This window comes from Protopterus annectens, chromosome 8.part0 (genome assembly GCF_019279795.1).
Source record: "Protopterus annectens isolate FY-2018-M chromosome 8.part0, PAN1.0, whole genome shotgun sequence".
Classification (NCBI taxonomy): domain Eukaryota; kingdom Metazoa; phylum Chordata; order Ceratodontiformes; family Protopteridae; genus Protopterus; species Protopterus annectens.
This window is the reverse complement of record NC_056741.1, coordinates 1,899,034,317-1,899,057,870: the sequence shown is the minus strand read 5'-3', so window position 1 is coordinate 1,899,057,870 and position 23,554 is coordinate 1,899,034,317. Positions and strand designations below refer to the sequence as shown.

Below are 23,554 nucleotides of genomic sequence, written 5' to 3'. Positions count from 1 at the left end.
AAAGCTCACCCTGCCTCCTTCTGAACCAGCTTCTTTGGCAGAGCTAAAATGTCTCTCCTGGAAGGCAGCATTCTTTCTGGCCATCACTTCAGCCAGAAGAGTCTCTGAGCTGCAAGCACTCTTGTCTGTGGAACCCTTCATCATCTTCCATGCAGACTGGGTATCCCTTAGAACTAACCCATCCTTCATGCCCAAGGTGGAGTCCAGTGTGGCTCTCAACCAATCCATACATTTGCCCACCTTCTTCCCTAATCCCCAGAATAAGGGGGAAAGGATTATTCACTCTCTCTAGATGTGCACAGACAGGTCAGATACTGTCTGAACAGGACTAAATCCTTCAGAAAGTCTGATCAATTCCTGGTTAGTTTTGCTGTAGGGGCAGAAGGCAAAGCCATCTCCAATCAAACCATTTCCAAATGGGTAGCACACTGCAACTATTTCTGCTACAAACAGCATGGTAAGCCTCCCACCAAGGGGGTTAGGACACACTCCACCAGAGCAGTCTCCACCTCTGCAACTTTCCTCAGAGGAGTCCCCACCAGGGACATCCTGGAGGCTGCCACATGGACATCTGTTCACACGTTTACCAACCATTACTACCTGCCCCTTTTCTCCAAATCCAGGGCAGGGTTTGCCTGTGCAGTCTTGCAGGGTATCCTAGCCAGCCCCTAGCTTCCTTGACTGCCTCCACCCATTTCCCCAGTTTCGGGAATCTACCCAAATGTGATGACTGCAGCAGTGAAACATGAAGAACATAGTACAGTTGTGTACACGTACCATAAATGTAGATGTTCGAGTGTATTCACTGTTGCAGTCCTGGTTTCCTTCCCTCCATCCCCCATTTTTCTCGTTCTCCTTTTGTTACCTTTCTTCCTTATTGTTCTCCTTTCCTTACAAGGGTCATATTGGTATTTATTTTCCACTAGTTGGGTTCTTCCACCAGAACCTGACCTCCTACTTTGGGGGCTCCTGACAGGTTAGGGCAAGAAAAACTGATGTAATGGTGTTGGCTGCCTGACTTTATACTACTGATGACTTGACGTCAGTCCTCAAGCGACAGCAACTGATGCAGAAATACTAAGTCGCTGGTATTCGGGCCGGCCGAGGGCTACCCTGGCAGGGATAACCCAAATGTGAGGACTGCAACAGTGAATACACTCTACCATTTACATTTATGGTAAGTATACAGAACTGTACTTTCTTTCTAGAACCTAAGAATAAGGGAAAGAGTATACTTGAAACATTGGATGTGCACAGGCAGCTCAGATACTAAGCCGTTTAGGAAGACTGAAAGGATTTTTATTTCCTTTTCTGGGGCAAAGAAAGGTCAACCTGTCTCTAACCAATCCATTACATGTTGTTTGCCTTTTGGTATTTTTTTTTTTGTTACACCCACCATGGAATTGCAAATCTAGGCAAGGTAAAGGCACATTCCAGTAGTGCCGTTTCCTCTTCTATGGCATAGTGGAAAGAAGTGGACTTGAAATATTCTAGAAGCGACAACTTGGTCATCTGTCCATACCTTCATGAAACACTACAAACTGTGTGTTTTTTTTAGATCCATAGCAGGCTTCACAAGAACCATTCTGTAGGGGCTCCTGGGCCCCTTATTCTTCTCCTCTTAAGTTGGGTAAGCTTTGGGAATCTACGCATATGCCAGTAAGGCAGTGTGTTTGTTGAACACAGTACAATTGCACCTGTAACAGTAGATGTTAGAATACACTGCCTTACTTGGCAGTACCCTTCCACCATCCCCCTTTTGTTGGGTGTACATAGTTCATTGTTGGAGTTGCTGTTGTGTTTTGGAACAGTAGGTGTTTGCAAAGCTTGCGTTTCCATCTGCTGTACCCTAGAAAACTGCAAGGGTTCTGTCCATGAGTGTGAAGAGCTGTCCTAGTCCTGTCAGGTGGTGGTTTTTTCACCATCGCAGACGGACAGTGGGAGGAGTTCTGAGCTTTGACACTCTACCATAGTGAGGGTTGCAGGAACTATCTGTGTACCAGTAAGGCAGTGTATTCTATGAACATATACTGTTACAGGTTAGTGGAGCTTACACAATTGTACTTTAATTCCTTCAGACTTATTACAGTTGAGTATTTGCCATTTAGGCTGTGTTAAAAGCATGAGGGAGAGTTAAAAAAAAAAAGACAAAGTGTAAAACACAAGAAAGAAGCAATCTGTTTGGATGGTATTGGGGCCATGATGAAGATAAAACAGGGTGAAGGCACAGTGGAGGTACAGGCAAACTAGTGTGCAATGGGGGCCCCATGGAGTCCTTTGTTTAGGGCTCCATTCCTTGTTGATTGCAGTCAGATGTCTGAGGTGTATATATTCAGTAAAGTGGCTATAATAAGTGGATACATACTGAGCCAAGTCTGTAAATGAAAGTGAATTATTTCAATCCATTACATTTTGGTTGCCTTTTGGTATTTTTCTTTTGTTACACCCACCTTGGAATGACAAATCTATGCAAGGTAGTGGTCATTAGCCTGCTGTAATAGTCTCACCCCTTTCAGGTTAGCTCACCAATTTATTTGCTTCTTGCACCCCCCCCCCCCCCCAGCTTTAAAGTCACCAGCCACTGGATCTAGGATATCTCTTGCCTAGACAAATATTTTTTATCAGTTATTTTTGTAGGGGTATTTCCACAAATATTGTGCAGAATATTCCATTCGTTGCATTCAGGGAATATGACATCTCTTTCTACTGCAGTTAACAGAGCTTTAGTCTGTCTAACTGCATTTTCAGCTTATGTTAGTGTAGCACTGTCCATCCACGTCTCTAAACCACTTGTACTGCAGAGGATACAGGAGTGGTTTCCCCCTCTTTTTGTGGGAATCCCCAGATGTTCTATGGCCTGTTGAGTGATACTGTCTCGCAAGCCTTCTCCCAGTCGGCTGTACTAGGTGCAGGTTCTAGCTAGTACAATTCTAGTTTGTTAATTAATTAACTACTAGACTGTTGCACAGAAGCTGTCTGATAATATACTAATACTCCAATCCTTTCCCTTCTACAGGGGTACAACTGTCTCCTTTTTCTGAACAACACCCCTACACACTTTGGATTTGGTAGCAAGCACAACCCTTTACTCATTTTCACAATGATTCTTGAAGTATAACATGTAAATGTATTTCCATTGTCAGACTTGTGCTCTTTAATTGTATTTCTTTTGTTTGTATTTGTTGACTGGGAAATTCTAGACACTTTCAGCAGAGGCATGGGAAGAAAATCTCCATGTTGCAAAGACATATAAGTAGTGTATTGGCATAGTTATGTCTTTAATGTGTTTCACTAGGGTACACATTATAAAACATGAGATGAACATAGAACTGACATCCTTACAATAACCTATGAAAATATAAGAACATTTACATCTTAATTAATTTTCGAGTATTTTAGATTCATCAGAATAGTGCACATTTAAGATCACATTTAAGTAAGCCTGATAGAGTTGCTGTAATATATAGAGTGACCTGAGAAGAATTTTGAAGTTCTGTGATGTGTCTGTTTCAGCTTGAAGGAGACGTATTGAATTTAGTGAAAAGATGTTCAGCATATACTATGCTAAAAAGTATGCTGTGGCTGTGGAGTGTCTAACATAATTTATTTTAATGTTTTTACTGTGCTCTAACAGACATACAAGTTTTTGGTTTATTCATATGACGTTTTTAATGTGAATGATTTCCTTACTCAGAGTAACCTCAGGTAATTGAGGAATGGAAAGATCTGTTATTTAACAAATTAATAGAGGGAAATCTGGAAAGGGTGGAGATGGTAAATGCATGCACTTTTTGGGAGTGAAGACTGTGACCATCAACTTGACAGATTTTGTTTAAGTTTTGATGTGGATTGTTGATGATGCAAACATGTTGAATGAGGTGGCATTAGGTGTTGATAAAGCCTTGGAGGTTATATAATTATTTGGTGGGGGGTGTCGGATCCAGCATCCCCCTTTTATTTGGAGTGGATGTTTTTGTTTTAGGTAGTCAATGCCAGTTTTTTGTTTTCATTGTAGTTCATGAAGGGATATTGCAATAAATATTACTGAATTTGGACAACTGATAAATAACTATACATAACCACATATTTTGCAACAGATGTACTCTGAACTGTAACTTTTTCAGGGGGTAGCACATTCACTATTTCTGCTCATTATAGCTTTCCTTATGCTTTATTTGCAAACTTTCCTGTTTTTTATTTAAATTGCCACATCACCAAAAACACTTTATCACATCTCTGTGTATTTTTACTTTTATTTAGGGGTGTGCACTTCCCTATCCCTACAGTGAACCCATCTTTACTACGAGTCAGCATCAAGGCTGTCTTGGTTCTAGGGTATAGAAAACATTTTACTCAATTACTTGTCAACAGATCAGCTTACATTTTGATTGGCATTTCATATCCCAAAATAATACCTCTTCACTCAGCTTCCCATTACTAGGTCCCCCCCCCCCACACTTCCTTTAAACTAGTCTTACTACTTTCACACAGCACAATACCTGCTTATCTTTAGTTCATCTGGTATTACCATTCCTTGGTCTTTAAACATGGATTTGCTTTCCTTCCATTTGTTGCATTTCCTGTCTTTAATTTTCTTGTGCAGTGCTTTCTTGTGCAATGCTTTGCATTTGTTTACACTGAAGTTATGTTAAAAAAAACTTTTTATGCGTTCTCGTTAGGTCACACATTTTCGTTTTACTTTACACCTATCTTGTGTGAACCAATTGCAAAACGTTGTGTCATGTGCAGAAATAAGTATTTTTTTTTCCAGCTCTGCAGTGGCACTTATAAAGATATTAAAATAAATAGACTCTGTGCTGAACTACTTGTAATAACTTTTATTAGGCTTCCTTTGTGCTGGGTGGACAGTATGTGCTATTACCATTTTGTTTCCAGATTTCTTAACAGTTTTTAAACCTTAAGATAATCCTAAAAAAACACTCCAATGCTAGCTGGTTTGTATAGTACTTTAAATGCCTTTCCTAAAGTCTATATAGGCTACTTGCAAAGACTGTCCCTGGGAATACTGCTTTTTATTTATTCTATTATGAATAATTAAATGTCTAAGTCCTGTGCATTTTATTTAAAAATATAATGACAGGCAATTTCAGGTGCCCCTGTTATGGTCCAGGTAGATTCTATTATAGAGGTGTAACTTAAGGAGCACTCCATCATTCACCCGAATCAGGGAAAGTAGATAATTCCACAGGAAAAGGGCAAGATATGTGCAGGTGATATTTTGACAGATGCCTGCAGTGTGGTCTGTGAAACAGCCATAAGACCCTCACCTGGTAACCCAAGGTGTCAAACTGGAATATAGGGTCTCAGCAGCTGTGAAGATGAGCAGGAGTCAGCCTAAGAGCATGATGAGTAAGGGACAATGTTTTAAGATGAAACTAGCCACATTTTGTAGACAATGTAGATCTCACAAGACTGGAATAAAAACAGGAATCAAATAGGAAATTAAGAACTGGGATTAAAATAGGGGAAGGTACCTCCCTAAAGAGAACAGTCACCAGTGGAGTCCCCCTTTCCTTTTTGATATCTGCTTTTCCTGAAGTAAAAGCCATTACCAAGGTGCTCTGTCTGACTGACTTTGCAGATGATTGCAAGCTGAGAACAGTTATTGCATTTCTCAAATGATGTAGCCATTCTGCAGGAAGGTTTATCTTAAATAAATAACTGGTGTCAAAATCATGGACTAATGCTAAATGCCGAAAAGTGCATTATTGTATTCTTTAGGAAGTCATCTACCCCAGGGAGCTACCACATTGACAGTACTCCCCTAAGAGTTGACACAGTTGTTTGGGATATGGGATCTTGCGTGGGCAGTGACCTAACTTAGACCAGCATGTGTCTGTTTTTGTAAGAAAGGAATTCTATGTTGCATAGCTTATAAAAAAGGGTTTGTGTCTTGATCTAGGGATGTCATTGTCTTCCTTTACACAGCCCTCATTAGGTTGGTCACTGAATATAATGTTCCTTCTGGCATATATCTGTCCAGATACAGAGCACTGGAACACCCACAGAGATAACTTACTGAAAGAATACAAGGCCTAAACAACATGTCCTACATGGGCCGACTCAGACCTCCATCACTAAACTCTGTGTCCTCCGGACTGCTAAGATATGACCTGTGGCATACAAGGCATCCTCTGACCTATTACTTGATGAATTTACTGCATAACAGCAAGTCAAATGGCATCAGAAATACTATATATTGGTGGTTTGGAGGGATAAGTACATCTCACAGAGGATACCACTGCTGTGGAACAGACTCACCATCCACATAAAGCAAAGTTCATCCCTGTCCATTTTTAAGCACAACTTACATCTATGGATGGGAAACAAAACATTTATCTCAGGACTTCCCCCTGTACTACTAAAGGACAGAGATGACTTCTGAATTCTTTATTTCATGCATGGGTCCCCGCAATTTTTCTATGGTATGAGCCCAGTTATTCTCATTAAGGATAATATAGAATTATTGACCATGGCATGGGTAAGGCCAATTTGTAACCAGATAGGATAGGTTATTTCAAGCACAAACAGGGAAATTGGGTAGGCTTAAAATTACCTGTAAGGGCCACTAGCCTAGTACTTACCTGTGAACTGATGAATATGTGATTCCAGGTAGGAGTCTAGCAGCAGAATCCTGTAGTCACTGTAACTGAACGAGATCACCATCTGTAAGACAAAGTATTACAGGAGTATAGACATAAGGTAACCAACACTTTGAAGATGGAATAAGGTGCTTTAATTGTCTTGTAGTCTTTAAATGGAAGTAAGATGTCTTCATAGCAGCTGAAACCTTGTTCTTTAGTGTCAGTCTGTCATCAAGGCATACATTTAATGTGTAGAATGTCCTGAAAAAAAACATCCGTGCATAGGCAGGTGACTGAGGATGACTGCAGTTCTGGGGGAGGGGAGGTTGTAATCACCCCTAAGCTGTTATGCAAAGAAACATAAAAGACCAGTAGTGTGATGTTACTAAGAGGTATACCAGAGGAGGATGTGATGGATGAATGATGGCACGAATAAGCATGGCTTTTTCTACTGCCATGTTGAGCTTAAGGCGAATATGCCTTTCCATTGAGAGAAAAATTGCAAGCAGTCCTCAATGCCATGTAAATCAGGGACCGAATCCTGAAGATAGGAGAGGTAAATATGAGTCTGTGTGTATGCCATAAACAAGACTGTGGCCACAGCAGAACCCTAAGGTACTTCAGGGAGGGGAGAGAACTACAGGAATTGACCTCTGGCACCACCTCGTGAAAGAGGATAGAGAGGTAGGAGGAGAACCAATTGAGTAGAAATTAAATAAAACTACCGTAATAATTAAATGCTCAATAGGGATCCCATAGTCATTAGTGCCAAAAGCCATCAAGAAGAACCAAGTCTAAATAATTACTGGTTCCCTTGCTGTATGGGGATTGAGGGTAATCTCCATTCTGTGCCTGAATCTACAAAAAAAAAAAAAAACAGACTGACATGGGTATTAAGAGGACATAAGTGAAAAAAATGAAGAGAGCTGTACATCTGAGTGTAAGCTACTTTGAGTTATCTTCTTGATAAATTGGAGGCTAGAGACTGGGCAGTAATTCTTTAGACAGGGTTGAATGTTGTTTTTTTTTTAAGGATAAGTGTGATTAATGCAGTCTGGAAAATAATTTGCCCTAGTGACTTAGCTCAATGGGGTTAGGATCCAAGTTTGTAGGAGGCAGGTTAATAGACAAGGTAAGCTGCATGACCTTATTGTACTGTGTACAGTTAAATTCAGCCCAGCAAAAAAATCCAGTAAACCCACAGATCACAGAAATGCCTAATGGGTGAGTCCATGTTAGTGGACTGCCTTATATCCTGTTAATCATTTGCTACAGATTTCTAGGTTCATCTTATATAGTTCTTTTGGATTAAACTGGTCACTTCCTTAAGAAACGTCATTATTAGGTTTGGTATGTTCAACTGACATTGAGATGGGAATTCTAGTTCAGAATGTAGCAGTAGTTCTTTCTGGCTAAATTCAGGTCAGGAACTGTGTAAACGCGGTATGTCATGCTTTTGACAGATTTAAGCATTGCAGTGTTTTTATTTTCCTAATCTCCTTGTTATCTAATAAAACATTGCCGGTAATAAAGGCAGAAACATACTTTTATATGTACATAAGAAAAATGAGGCAGGCTGCTTGAATTAGAGGATAAGGCATATTTGGGCAGTAATAAATGATAGCTAAATAAGGAGGAAAGAGAGGGAGAGAAAAGTAAGTGAAAGGAGATTGATTAGGTGAGGTGTAGCACCAAACAAGCTGTCTCCAAAGATGCTTGAGAGGGTCAGAAGTTGTGCTTGAGGAACCACTGGTGGGACTATACAGTTTTTGTTCTTTAAATGCTGTAGGATTGGAGCTCAGTGGCAGTCATTGCCTTGCTAAAAGATTGATATGGGAAAGGAACAGACAGAGGTAATCCTCAGTCCTTCTTCCTTCTTAACTAATCTTGTGGAAAAGACTCTGTAGGTCAGGTCAGGCTAGTAGACTTCCTGAATGTTAATTATTCTGCTTAGATCATTGGTAGTTTATCTTAATTCCATTTCTGTGACTCCCTCATGACTAAGTCACAAAAGTGGAGCTCTGTGGCTGTGGCATGCATGATGCTCAGCAGTATCTCTAACTGTGCACCACTGGAGCTTGGTAAAAATAAGAGAATGGGCCTGTACTCAAAATTGTGAGATGAACAGGAAATTGCCTTCTTTGCTGAAAGTGGTCCTTTTTAGTATGGTTTTTGTCAGGTATTCCAGTGAAGTTGGACAAGAAGCTGAACTGAGGTCAGTTTTCAGTGAGACCTGGTATGTTTTACAGAATGGAATGAGCTATATAAATGTTGTGACAGCTGAGATTTCATGTAGAGGGTGGCCAGAAAAAATATTTATGAATAAAATTCTGACTGTTAGAAGCATAGAGGCTGAGAATGATCTTGGAAGGAGGTCATAATCACCCCCAAAGCTGTCATGCACAGAAATATAAAGTGCTAGTAGTATAATGGCCTGTGGGATGCAGGCCTTATAAATCCTTAGTCTTCATCCTATTCTTCAGAACATTTCTAAGGCTGTATCTGTAACATTCCTTCAAGTGCTGGTAGCTCTTAAAAAGGGTGTGGGTGGTATTCCTGGCACTACATAATGTGCTATTTTGTACCACTTTACTCATGATAAATGTATTTTACTTTGCAAATCAGTTTGGCAGTGCTGTGAAGGGCCTACATACAGAAGAAAACCTATGGAAGAATGTTATAAGAATATGTAATAGAAACAAGTTACTCTATGTGGAGTTTACTGCATACACAAATTACATTTGCATTGCATGCACTGCATTACTTAGTATCTATTAGCATAGGTGTATATTCATGTCTTAGTAAAAATGTCTAATGTTTTATGTGCATGTATATCTATAATTATCTAAATATCTATCTGTGTATATATATATATATATATATATATATATATATATATATATATATATATATATATATATAAATTAGTGCTTTATGTATGTAAACTTTATAGAAACCAGTGTTTGTTTATGTTTTACTTAATATCCAGTTCTTTTTTTCTCTATTTCAGACATCACAAAGATGAAATTGCTGGTGATATATTTGAAATGCTTCTCACATTTACAGACTTTTTGGCCTTCAAAGAAATGTTTCTTGACTATAGAGCTGTAAGTAAAATCTACTTAGCAAAGCACAGTGCTGATGGGCCTTCAAAGAAATGTTTCTTGACTATAGAGCTGTAAGTAAAATCTACTTAGCAAAGCACAGTGCTGATGGTACCATATCTATAAATGTGTTTTTTGCTTAGAATCATAGAAAATGCAAGGCAGATGGCTCAAGAGGTCATAAATACCTTGCCAGTACCTGTTCAAGGAGGGACAGGCCAGTCGTACCAGCGATTTGTATGAATGCCCATCCAATTTTATAGCTCCGTTTTGAATCAAGATAGTGAGTTGTACTGCACAATTTGGAAGTTTGTTCCAGAGAAGTGGTAGGCACTATATGACAAAACTCTCTAAGTAAATGTGGGTTTCTGGTTCTAGTATTTACAGGACTGTTTGATGAAGGTGCAAGAGGTCTTGTATAATTGTATCCTTGTGGCCCAGTATGCAAGGCACAGATCACCTTTCTGGTAATTCCTTTTGATGGTAAGTTCTGCCAGGTGATGGGAAACTTATAGTTCAATTAACCTTTTAGTCTGTGCCTGAGATATTTAACTTGCAAGACACTGAGATCATATTTTATAGAAGCTAGGACTCTTTTCCAAGTTGTCAGAATTCCCCCAATCAACTTTCATATGGTGAGAATACCTTCTTTAAAATAGCTCCATCCACTTGGAATGAACTACCTTCTAAACAATATAACATCAAAAAATGTTTCCCACTTTAAGAAACAGCTTAAACAACACCTCTACAACCAAGCACAGTTGTGCAAAGGTTAATTATAGGCAGTCCACTGATCTGGACCAGGCTTCCCATCTTTGTAAAACAGAGTGCTTTCCTGACTCAATTCAAACAGTCTGGACAAATGGATTGGAAACTGCCAATTTATGCTTGGGAGTGACACCTAATTCTCTACTGGACACTGTCTGCTGATGTACCACAAAACTAACTTGACTATTTATTATCTGTAAAAAGGAAAAAAGTAGCTCTTTGGCATTCTGCTTGGCTAAGCTTAAAGGCCTTGGGCTTTAGGCCTAGTATCTTTCAATGTAAAATTCACTTTTCAGTCTGTTTCTTGCTTTGGAAATAGCCTCTCATGCTGTATTACATTTTATCATTGTGAGTATTTTGTTTCATCATAAGTATATATATATATATATATATATATATATATACACACCCACACACACATTTTGATTTTGCATAAAGTAAATTACATCTCCAGTTGGATTTACTTACTTATATTGCATCTTTGCAGTGTTTTTCACTGTTGTAATTTATATGTATTCCTTATACAGTTGTTGTCTGCCATTTGGCCCAGGCATTGACTGAAAATGATCACCTCACCAGTTTATTTACATGGCTGACCAACTGAAATAAAGTACTTCAGTTCTTAGAACTACATGACTTAATGAATTATGCTATCTGTTTTGCTTTATTCACTATCAGGTAAAGCCAGAATTTACTGCACACTGCTACAGTCCTTCAACATTTCACTACATCCATCAAATAAGTCTGTAGTTAGAACTTAAAGTTAGGGAAAAAAATTAAGACTTGACAAAAAAATGTTAAGGTTGATGTTGTGGGACATATTGGAGATGTTACATTCGAACAACCAGACTGTTTGAAGCTATTCCTTTTTCCATGACTGAGATGGGATGTATATTGTTATTAGTCATTGCTACTTTCTCAGATAGTCACTTAAGGCTGTTATGAAAGGGATGTAATCCAGTGCAAGATAATGTGTTGCTGTCTAGTTGGATGTTAAATCCAGGACAACCTACACAGCCAACATAAAATACACAGTAATAAAATGATACTATAACCCACTAATTCAATACCCACTTTGTACAGACAGTACAGTCATAAACCACCCAGGCAACTAATCAAGCTATTGATGTCTCTACTCAAACAGCTAGCCTCCTTCAACATTTCTCCTTCTATCCAGTTCCCACAGATATCATCAAAAATATTTTGAAAAGTTAAGGTCTACCACTGTTGCCTTGAGCGTTTACTTGATGAATATAAGTCATAGCTGAGGCTATTGCATGTCCAATTTCAGTTCTAATAAATTAATCTATATCTAAAAATAAAGTCCCCTCACTATAGGAAAAAATAATTCATTATTTCATTGCTCAAGGGGGGGATCACTACAGATCTTTCCAACTGTGGGACAATTGCCATTTTATCTCCCTATCAAAAAATATTAGAAAAATGCATTCATACACAACGTCTCAACTATCTTATAGGCAACTAGCCTCGGTCTTCAACATGTCATGATTTCTACCTTTATCACAGCATAACTACTTCTTTGTTGAATATTGTTGATACTGTTAACACTCAAAGAAATGCCAGAAGCCTAGCCTCCATCATCTTCTAGACTTAGCAAAAGAAACTCTTAACGTCAGCTTCTAAACTTTCATTCAGTCACCATTTTGCTTCACAGTGCAGAGCCTATGGTTACTTCATCTACCCCAACTCCAGTACTGAAGGAACTCTGCCACAAGACCCATCTCTAACATTTTCACTGAGCCTATTGTCATTGCCTTTGATCACTTCTTCCTCTTCTGACACCAATACTGAAAGAGCTCTGCCACAAGACCTAACTCTCAAACATTTTCCTTGAGAATATGGTTATTGTGCAATAGCCTCTGGCCACTTTTGCCACCTCTGATGCTGATACTGTAGGATCTCTGCCACAAGGACCAACTCTTGAGCATTTTTAAAGTGAATAGTGTCATTGTGCAATGTAAGCAAGTTTAACATGAAGTGCCGTGCTGTACATTAACTGTAACTAGTCAAATAGGTGTCTACCCTGTGCTGGAAAGTGTCTGTGCCATTTCCACCAAAGGAATAGTCCTTGCACTTTAAGGACCACTTAGTAAGTGGGCCACTGTCCTTTCTCTTGACCCTTAGATTACACTATATATGCCAGTTATGTAGCCTGCCTAATTTTCTGATTTCTGCATTCAGTAAATGAAAGAAAACCTGTTCTACTTTGTGACTCCTAGTTAATTGCTCTGTATCAGCTATAAACTGGTTGCTGTATGTAATAATTGACCTGGGAGTTGGAAGCCAACTATACTCAGCCTTGCAATACTCAGCTTTGATTTGCTACCCTACCTTACCCCCAGTTCCCACCCCCTTTTGCTCTACAATTATACTTGTCGCATACACATTTCCCCTGTGACACCCATTCCCCAATTCTACCCAAACAACTCTACTGCTATCATGCACACTCCTGTTTCTATTTTCCTATTTCCCAACTTCCATCTAACATTTAGCGTCATTCCTCAACACCTATTTTGTCCTCCGTACTTTTGCTCTACAATTATACTTGTCGCATACACATTTCCCCTGTGACACCCATTCCCCAATTCTACCCAAACAACTCTACTGCTATCATGCACACTCCTGTTTCTATTTTCCTATTTCCCAACTTCCATCTAACATTTAGCATCATTCCTCAACACCTATTTTGTCCTCCGTACTGCTTTGCAATGTATCCATTCTGTTCAGACCCCTCCCCAACAGTACCTGCCCATCATTCTTCCTTTCAACTTCTACTTTCCCCAGACAAACCTTCACTAATTCCTATCTTAACAACATCCTCATTCTTTATGATTTCAAACCCATTTTTCTTACATTTCATAAACATAAGAGAATATACTAGGACAACCTATCTGTCTTCCTTCATAGAAAACACCACCTTCCTGCTTTCTACCAGTTTTCAGACACCACCACCACTAAATATCCGACAACCCTACAACTTCTTGCTTCTTCTTGATTCCTATTTCCCCACTACCTGCCATCAATAAAATACAAATCACTTTACTCTAATCATGCTACTGTTCAGTTTATCCTCTCTTCTTCTCCCACTGAGCCATTTCTTATCCTACCATAACTCAGTAATAGCCCTCAACATCTCTCCAGCTCTGTCTCAACCACCTATCCATACTTCCTCCTTAAAGTCTCCACATTTTGCAATAGTCTAGTTGAATGACATCCCTCACCTTTTCCTCAAATATATACTGATTAATTCCATTTCACCTGAAATCAAAATAAAATTAAGTGGAAAAATACCCTCCAAAAACCAAGAATCAGTACTACCCCAATATACTAAAATCCTCCTAGAAGGAGATGTTCATCATAATCCTGGCCCCACCTGTCACAACCATTATCAAGACAATTTCCTTCCACACACTACTGTAACCCCACAATGGTCTACCTGCCACCATGGTAGTCTAACTTTTGGAACCTTAAATATCAGAAGCATAAGAAATAAAAATGCTGAGCTATGACCTGGATTACCCAACACAAGCCTGATATTCTCAGTATAATTGAAACGTGGCTTAAACCCAGCATAACCAACTCTGAAATTACATCCTCCAGCTGTATCTTCTGTAATGACTACTTAGAGGAAAGGCTGTGGTATTTCTCTAATATTTCTGAACAGTTGCCACATCCCCCCCATACCAAAATTCAGTTCAACAGAGCTTCTTAGTACTTTCCTGAAAATAAACAAGTATATTGTCCTTTACATCCCCAACTATTGACAGTACAGCTACACTGGAATATATCCTGTATTAGATATCCATAACAATTCCTCATGTAAAATACTACTAGATGATATCAATATCAGCTGGTTAGAAGTAACCACTAGCATGAACTTGTACAGTTTCAAACAAGTAACTATTAGCCCCACACATTATAGCAAGACATCAAATTCCTAATTAGACTGGATTCTGGTAGCAGACTATAGCAAATTCATCACCACAGATGCAATGTCAGACTCTCTGTGACCATTTCCCAATCTATACAGCCAGACATCTCGCACATCCACTCAAACAGCTTGTTTATAAAGCAACACACAACCTGTCCAAGTTTAACTCAGAGATATTCATTACTAATCTATCATCTATTAACTGGAAAATCCTAAAAAATCCTCCCCTTTGATGGTGAATTTAGTACAATTTTTCTAAATGTCGTAAATGGCCTTTCACCCCATAGAAAGAAGAGATTAAAATAAATAATGCAGTTTGACTATCCAAAAAGAATAGAATGTTAATGCAGGATAGAGAAAAAGCATGGAAAGATTGGCAAAAATGTAAAACACTACGATATCTCAAACTTCAGAATGCTTTGCAACAGTACTAAAAAGCAAATAAATGAAGACAAAAAAAAACTACACTGCAGCACATTTCAGAACAATAGTAAACGCAGCCCTAAACCCTCTGGTCAGCCATTAAAGAAATCTTACATCCCAGCCAAAAATTCAACCCTAACCCCTATCCCAGTAACTCACCGCTTGAAACTGCAATATAATTCACCTCTTACTTCATAGGTAGTATACGGTTCCTTATCCCTCCACACAAAGGAGAAAATTCAGCAGGCATCACTAACTTTAGACCTATACAAATATTATCCCACCTCTCTAAAATACTTGCAAAATGTATTCAAAAGCAATTGTTAGACTATCTCCTGCAGGAAGAACTTCTGTCCTCTTCACAACATGGCTTTTGTCCTTTACGTAGTTCTAACACTACACTTCTAATCTTTATAGATACTGTTACTAAAGTTAGAGGTCACAGCAAACTAATCTCCTCCTTATTTCTAGACCTGCCTAAAGCTTCCGATACAACTTGTCATAGCAAACTGCTACTTCAGATGTCCTTACTAGGTCTGTCTTCACCTGCCCATCTATGGTTCAAAAGCTATCTGTCCAATAAGTATCCTCACTCCAAACCTCCCAGTCACCACTGGTGTACTGCAAGGCTGTTTCCTTGGTCCTCTTCTCTTTAATATTCACGTCGACACTCTCCACACATTCACACAACAGGCCTCCCTAATACAATATGCAGATGAGTGCACACTCATATGCACATCAGACAACCTGGCAGAACTTCAAACAGTTACTCAGGAAGCTTTAACAGCCACTGAAACATGGCTTTGTAAGTTTCAGCTCATAACTCACAAATTCAAGGAGCAAAGCAAACAAAAACTTCCACAGTCACCAGTTATTGCTCAGAGTAGAAGGAGAGGCCACGGGAAACATAAATATAGATGTTTATTACGAAATGCGGTCCAGCTCAGTACACAACCACGAGAAAACAACAAAGTTTCGTTCATACACTTGAACTTCCTCAGACAAAAACTCTCAGCTCGTGCACAGCCTCCCAGAAAAAAACAAACTACTACTTTTTCCCCTCCAAATCCTTCTATCATGAAAAATAACATTTAAAATCCTATCTCTTAATAATATAACCTTTGAAGGAATTTCTCATAGCAAATTATTAGAGATAATAGTGGATGATCTTAAATGTGACCAACATATACAGAATTGCATAAAAAACTCATCAAAAACTATGGATGCTTTACAGGGCCAAAAACTCTCTCACCAACACAACTAAAACTACACCTTAACTCCTCTCCTCACTACTTTATGGTGTTCCCGTTCTTACTAACCTTTAGGCATCACAAAAAGTAAAACTTGAACAATGCTGTAGTAAAGTAGCTAAATTTGCAACAAATACTCCTTTTTCAGAACCCACCATAATGTAACACTAAAAGGCCAAAACTGGTTAGAACTACCCTATTGACTAACATAAACACAACTTCTCACCACCTGTAAAATTATCCAACATCCATCTGCTTGCCCAGCACTAAATGCCATTCTACACAATTATGTTCTCACTTGGTCATTATGTTCCAATGCCCAAAAACTCCTATCTGTCCACAAACCTATCAAATCTGCTAGGCATGGTCTGTATTTGTAAAGTGTTGCTAAGGTCTGGTACTTCTTGCCTCTATCCATCAGGTCAGTACCCTCCCTCCAGTCCTTTAAAACCATTCTGAATGCCTTCCTAGCCAAAATCTATCTCTGTTCTTGCTCAAAAACTGTGTAAAAACTATATTCCTAAATATGAACAAGTACGTTAAACCTCCTTACTCCCCCTTCTTGACTGACTTGTATTTCAATCACTTTCTCTCCCCAGACTCTGTATAAATATGCCATAACTTGTTTTTCTCTCCCACTTCATATTGCAGTTCCTGTTTCTGTTATACTAACTTACCTTTAATGTCTGTAAATTGGCAACATTTTTTTTAAATACTAAGTTGTAATATAAGATGTTCACCGTGTTTCACTGTTGCAGTCATTACAAGGACCTACTTCATCCAAGACAGCTGCTGATAAAGACGGACAACACCACAGTTATGTGGTACATAAACAAGCAGGGGGGCACACATTCCTACCCCCTCTGCAGACAAGCCATGATTTTGTGGAACACAGCATTGACCTACCAAGTACGCCTGCAAGCACAATTCCTGCCAAGAAAAACAAATGCTCTGGCAGACGGACTAAGCAGAAACCTCATGGATCCTCACGAGTGGAAACTAGATCCACAAATCTTCAGCATGATAACAAGGAAATGAGGATGCCCCGACATAGATCTTTTTGCCTCCCCTCACAACTGCCAACTTCAGAGATTCTGCACAAGGACTTATCACAAACAAGCATGGAAAGTGGATGCCTTGTCATTCAGCTGGAACAACCTTACAGTGTATGCCTTTCCTCCACTGCCTCTCCTCCCCAAGGTACCCCTAAAGGTCAGACAAGAGAAGCCACAAATGATACTAATTGCCCCAGATTGGCCATGCCAACACTGGCACCCAATCTCAAGGAGCTTGTCTCAAGGCCCAGCCTGGACATTGCCTCAAATTCCTCATTTACTGACCCAACAAAACAATCGGATCCTGCACAGCCAACTCAGAACCTTAAATCTAGCTGCTTGGCAGATAGTGTAACCATTCGGAATACACCACTCTCTAAAGCGGTTATGGATGTTATTTTGGAGGCCAGGAGGCCCAGCACCAGAAAATCATATGCAGAAAAATGGAAGAGATTCTGTGCTTGGAACCAGGCACAAGGAATTGACACGCTTGTCCCAAATATACCTCAGATTTTACACTATCTAACTGAGATGCTGGACAAAGGCCTATCCTTCTCATCAATTAAGATCCATGCCTCTGCCATTTCAGCTCATTACAGAGGCGTGTGTGTGTATGTGTGTGCACGCACACACGTGCATATTTGTATTCATGCATACACTGATCCCATCCTCTTTGGGATTAATTTCTCTCCCTTGTGCTGAATGATTTTGGAATAGGATATGACACTGAATTGAATTAAGCAAGTAATTGAAGAATCAATGTAGAGCAACTTTCATAGGTTTCCTTTATGTGCTGGCTAAACATGTAACCATGTAGGCCATCATGTCATCTTATCTGAATTTGGTGTAGATGGCAATATTCCTTAAGGTGATGGGGTGCACATGCCAGAGTTTGGTGGCTAGCGGAGAAACACTGTGGTGGTCTTTTTACTTTGTTGTGTGACCTCAAGAGTTGGCCTGTTTAGGTGATGTGGGTCTCAAGCTGTCAAAATGGAAAATGCAGGTGAGGGCTGTGTTCCCTGAAGAAACAGTTTTAGATTTGTTTTCACTAAATATTGTTGGGTTACTTTTTTCAGTGTTCAGTACAATATAGTTTATATGCAGTTTGCCTCCTTTCTTTATGACTCCATCCAAGAATGTTTGCCATTTTAACCTCCAGTATAGGTACTGTTACTTTATACCTGCTTCAGTACCATGTGAATGTTTGCTGTATGTAATTTGTGTATGACTATTTCCAGGAATTGCTGTTAATAGATGTGTGCGACTTTTTTTTTTTTTTTTTTTTTTTTTTTTTAAAGCAGTGTTTTAATTTAATATTTTCTAAATGCAGTATACCCACTAAATATGTACGGTTGAATAAACTGTATGGTGAACTTCTGGTGTTTCTCTTTCTTCCCCACCTTCTAACTGATTACTGATATCAATCTTTAATTTCAAATTTACTTCTGTCTTTTTTACGGAGCGATAAAATCCTGCAGCATTTTTTTAACAAATGGGTTTTCTATCTCCAGGGAGAGAATCGCATTTGGTGCATCATAGTAAGGTTGCTGATCTCTAAAGGAAGAGAGTTTTTGATGAACTGGAGCGAGTGTGTATGTATACGTTTATGTAGCTATGTGTATATGTGTGTGTGTGTGTGTGTGTGTGTGTGTGTGTGTATGTGTGTGTATATATATATATATATATATATATATATATATATATATATATATATATATATATATATATATATATATATATATATATATATATATATATATATAATGCTCTCCAAAAAAAAAGGAAGCCAATCTGGTGGTCCCCTGCCATAAACAAACTTTACAAGAGGAGGAGGAAACTGATGCGGAATGAGGTGAAGTCCCAAGGATGTAAAAACTCCCTTCTCAACAAAAAGTTGAGATCCCTCATGAAATCCTCTAAAGCTAGCTATGAAAACAGAATTGCAGCAGATAGTAAAGACAACCACAAGGCCTTCTATAGTTATGTATAGAATCTCCATGGCAATACCCATATTTGCTCTGAGCTACTGCACAATGGTACCTCCTATACCGAGCCAAGAATACAGCTTCTATGGGACCTGACAATATCCCTGGCTGTGTTCTACATGAACTACAGAGTGAACTGGCACCTCACCTGTGTGCCCTGTTCAGTCACAGCCTTACCTCAGGCTTTGTCCCTACCGAATGGTGCACTATTACAGTCATCCCTCTCCACAAAGGAGGGGCGACTACAGACCTTGGGAACTATCACCCCATTAGCCTGACGAGTCTGATATGCAAAGCTGTGGAACGCATCGTCATGGACCTAATAAACAAGGATATAGGGAATCTCCAGACTCTGGATCCCACACAGTTTGGTTTTGTGAAGGGTAGATCATGCCTGCTCAACTTGGTCAACTTTTTTGAGTCAGTCACCAGAGCTGTGGATGAAGGCAAGGTGGTTCATACAGCCTACCTTTATCTGACCGAGGCCTTTGATACCATTCCCCACTCGGGAATCATAGAAAAACTCACTAAGCTAGGCATCAGCCCCTATATCACTAGGTGGCTTGTAAACTGGCTCACCTGTAGAACCCAGTGTGAAAGTAGCTGACTGCAATTCAGACTGCCGAACAGTCACGAGTAGTCCCACAGAGTTCAGTCCTGGGTCCTCTCCATTTTGGTATCTACTTCTCTGAAGTCCAGGCCAACACGAAGGGACTCCGGCTGACAAAGTTTGCAGATGATTGCAAGTTGGGAGCTGTTATTAACTCCTCAAATGATGTTGACATCCTACAAAAAAGGCCTCAATGAGAGCAACGACTGGCGTCATAGCCATGGCCTTAAGCTGAATGCCAAAAATAATGTGATGTCATCCTCATTGGGTAAAACCCAGTTCTCATGCATTACCACATCGATGGTAGTCCACTGAACACAGAAGGCATTATAAGAGATCTAGGAACAGGTTGACAGCAACCTCTGTTTTGACCACCACATTGCCACTGTGGTCAGAAAGTCCTTCTATGTGGCACATCGCAAAAGTACCTCACAAAGAGGATCCTAGGTCTTAAAGATTTATCCCATATGGACAAATTCAAAAAACTCCAACTATTCTCTATCTCATATTTCCTATTTAGAGGCGATCTGTGCTTGACTTACAAAGCCATGTCTGACCCAGCTCTGTTAGAAATGCTACATCTAAAGAAATCCCAATCCCTCCGCACCACACTCTCCAGAGACCTCATCCTCATTACCACAATCAATAGAACGTGCTGGAGGGACAGGTTCATAACCCAGAGACTGCCCATGCTATGGAATAGACTTCCCAAACATGTCAAACAGACCACCTCACAAATCTTGATGAGTGGATGGGAAATATAAAATTTACTCCGGGGATCACTCCTGTGGTTCTACTCGACAGAGGCACTGGGAACTAAGATCGGGTGGCTCGATGCCAAGGTAATCCTATGGGCTAGGCTTGTAAAGGCTCCAGGGCCATTAGCCTAGTACACACCTATGAACCTAAGGACACCTTCCATTGCTGTAGACCAAAAGGAGCAGGTAGTAGTGTATCAGTACTTGTATGAGGGGAGGGAGGATTCACTGTCATATAAAAGCACATTACAGCAGAAATGGCAGAATTCAGTATCATCAGGTGTTAGGAACCAACATCAGCATGAATCCGTGCAGCCAAAAGAGTAAGACTAGAGGCATATGCAGTGGGTAAACACATGCTAAGGTATACTAAAGAAAAACAAGTTTTGTAACTGCAAACAACAGAAAAGAAATTTAATAAAACATAAACAGTCAAGTGCTTTTGTCACATCAGACATGGGACTTCATCTGAACCATTTGAAACAAGAAAAAGTGTTTTATACAAAGCAATTAAAACCATGTGACTCACCACTCAATTAAATTGTGCTCCTTAAAACTATAAATCATCTTAGAAAAATACACTTACAAAAACAGCTAAAGTAAACATATGTTAATAGAGCTAAAAATTAAGCCTATGTAAGCAGAATTTGTGAATAAAATATACTAACACAGAAAGATAAAAATAGAAATAAAAATAAAGAAAAAATATTTCATATTTTATAATTCTGCAGCTTTGAGTTTTAAAATGGGTGCAATTGAAGCATATTCATTAATACCAGTAAGTATTGTAGCTTTCAGTCTATGCTGCCAGATGAGTTCCTTTCTCTGTTTCATTCGCCCAATGACCACCCCTTGTGTCTTTTTTAATAATATCTACTATACCGAACAGCAACTTAGTGCATAGGTTGCAAGTCAGTGTGTGCTTATGTTATATGTTGTTAATATTTTATTTAATGGCATAAACATGTTTGTATATTCTTTTACATAGCTCTCTTTCGGTCTTGCCAATGAAGAAAAAACTGTATCCTTGGCAAACCACTATGTATACTAATCCACTGCTGTTGCAGTTTCCTGCCTGCAAAATTATACATTGTGGTGGATTACTTATGACTGAACTATCTTGCAGGATAAACCTACAATATTTACAAGCCCCACAAAGCGTGGTCCCTTTACAAATGGTGCTATTAATTATTTTTAGATGTTTAACCAAATATTTTAGGCTGTGAGCAACTTTATAAGTAAAGGTGGGTTTCTCTCCCAAAATATGAGTGTAGTTCGAATTACTTCTGAATAGCACCCAGTTTTTCAACACAATCTCTTTAATATCTCTGCCTCTTTCCCCAAAGTGGACCATCATCGAGTTAGTAAAAGACTTAGTAGTCCTTTTTGTTGTCATTGCAGCAAAACATACTTCATCTCCTAGAAGGGGTGTATACTTTATACCCCACCCTTTTAAAACTTCCTTCCTTATTTTAAAAAGAAAATCTTTGGGGTTGCCTCTGTCCAGAAACATTTGTATGAATTTACCAAGTTCTAATTTAAAGGCCAAAACATAAGAACTCATCCTGGCTGCAAGTACGAGTTGGTCCCTAAAAATATTTTTCTTAGTATGTTTTGGATGGCAGCTGTTAAAGTCCAAATAATTATTTGAAAATGTTGGTTTTCTAAACACACTCTGACTAAAGCAAGATTGATAACATCCTTTAAAATAGTAACCTCAGGTAATTAATAGAATCATAGGAATGTGTATGTGTAAACTTAAAATAAGGGCAAATACCACTGGTAAATGTAATGATCTTCCTTTACTTGTCCTATATCTTTCCACAGGATAAAAATATCATCCAGGAATAGCAAACATAGAGCCTAATGTTCTGTATAACTTGAGTTAAAAATGTGTCTCTCTTCCTATGCCAATTTATGACTTCCTAGCAGCTACACAGTTCTGAGCACATCTGAGAGATGTGTATTTTTAACACAGAGATGTAAACATTTTTTAGTTTCTGTTTTAGCTTGGGAACTGAAGACAGGTGACAGAGTGATGTCATCCAAGCTAACCCAGCAGTAATATCTATTATTAATTTAAGAACTCTCTGAGAGAGAGACTGGACATTTTGTATTTTGTCTTTGACGTGGAAGCATCCATCATCTGCATTTGCCTTGCTCTGATAGACTTTGGGTGTAGTATCTCTCTTAGATATAGGTAGGAATATAGTAAAGATTAGTTTAGATGTTTTCTGTATTTATTTGAGACTGTCCTGTTGTTTTAAAATATTTCATGTGATTCTGAACTCTTTTGTTACTGTGTCGATTGAGTATTGTCTTGTTCTTTTATTATTTATTATTAAATGTATTTAAACCTATCTTTGTGGCTGATATTTGTGAGACATTTTTAAGTTCTTAAGAGTACTTGCATATGTATTTGGTGACACTGCACAGGCCACTCCTAAAGTCTTGCTCTTGGTCACACTTACCATTTGGATAATAGTAACTTTACACAGTAGGATTTGTCTCCCTTTGTAAGGGCCTTAAGTAGCTGATAAAGAGGGTTGGTGGCAGTGATAATGTCAAAACAAATTTTCCAGCATAAAATCTAATTGAGACAAACTCAGTGTCATGCTGCTTAATGCTAGGAGTTTAAACACAAAACTGCAGTCCCTGGAAGCACTCCTCACCTTGGAGGATGGTGACATCTGCGCAGTTACCGATATGTGGTTCAAGGTCACTGAAAGCACCCCAGCCGTGCAAAGCTACAATGCTTTCCACGCGTTCAGAACTCAAGGAACCAAAGGTGGAGGTGTGTCTATCTCATTAAAACCAAGTACACTTCGAGACTGATCAAACAGCATAACTTTCATGAACTAATCCATGTCCAACTAACTATTGGGAAAGTACCACACCACATCATTGATAGCTATAGATCCTCTACCATGAACGAGGGTAAGTGCACCGCCTGCCTCAATTTACTGGAATCCCTCTCCATATAGCCCAGCACCTTAGTCATGGGAGAGTTCAACTATTGTTCCATAGACTGGGGGACATACATG

At 39.1% G+C, this 23,554-nt stretch overlaps 1 protein-coding gene across 2 annotated transcripts in view; it reads left to right on the top strand.

Moving 5' to 3' along the window:
* LOC122809706 (ADP ribosylation factor like GTPase 2 binding protein) overlaps positions 1–23,554 on the top strand; it is a 355,290-nt gene that overhangs the window by 268,806 nt on the left and 62,930 nt on the right. For both annotated transcript variants that reach the window (XM_044081399.1, XM_044081398.1), the window contains exon 6: positions 9,616–9,712. In XM_044081399.1, the coding sequence (XP_043937334.1) occupies positions 9,616–9,712 (97 nt within the window). The remainder of the gene's footprint in view (positions 1–9,615; positions 9,713–23,554) is intronic.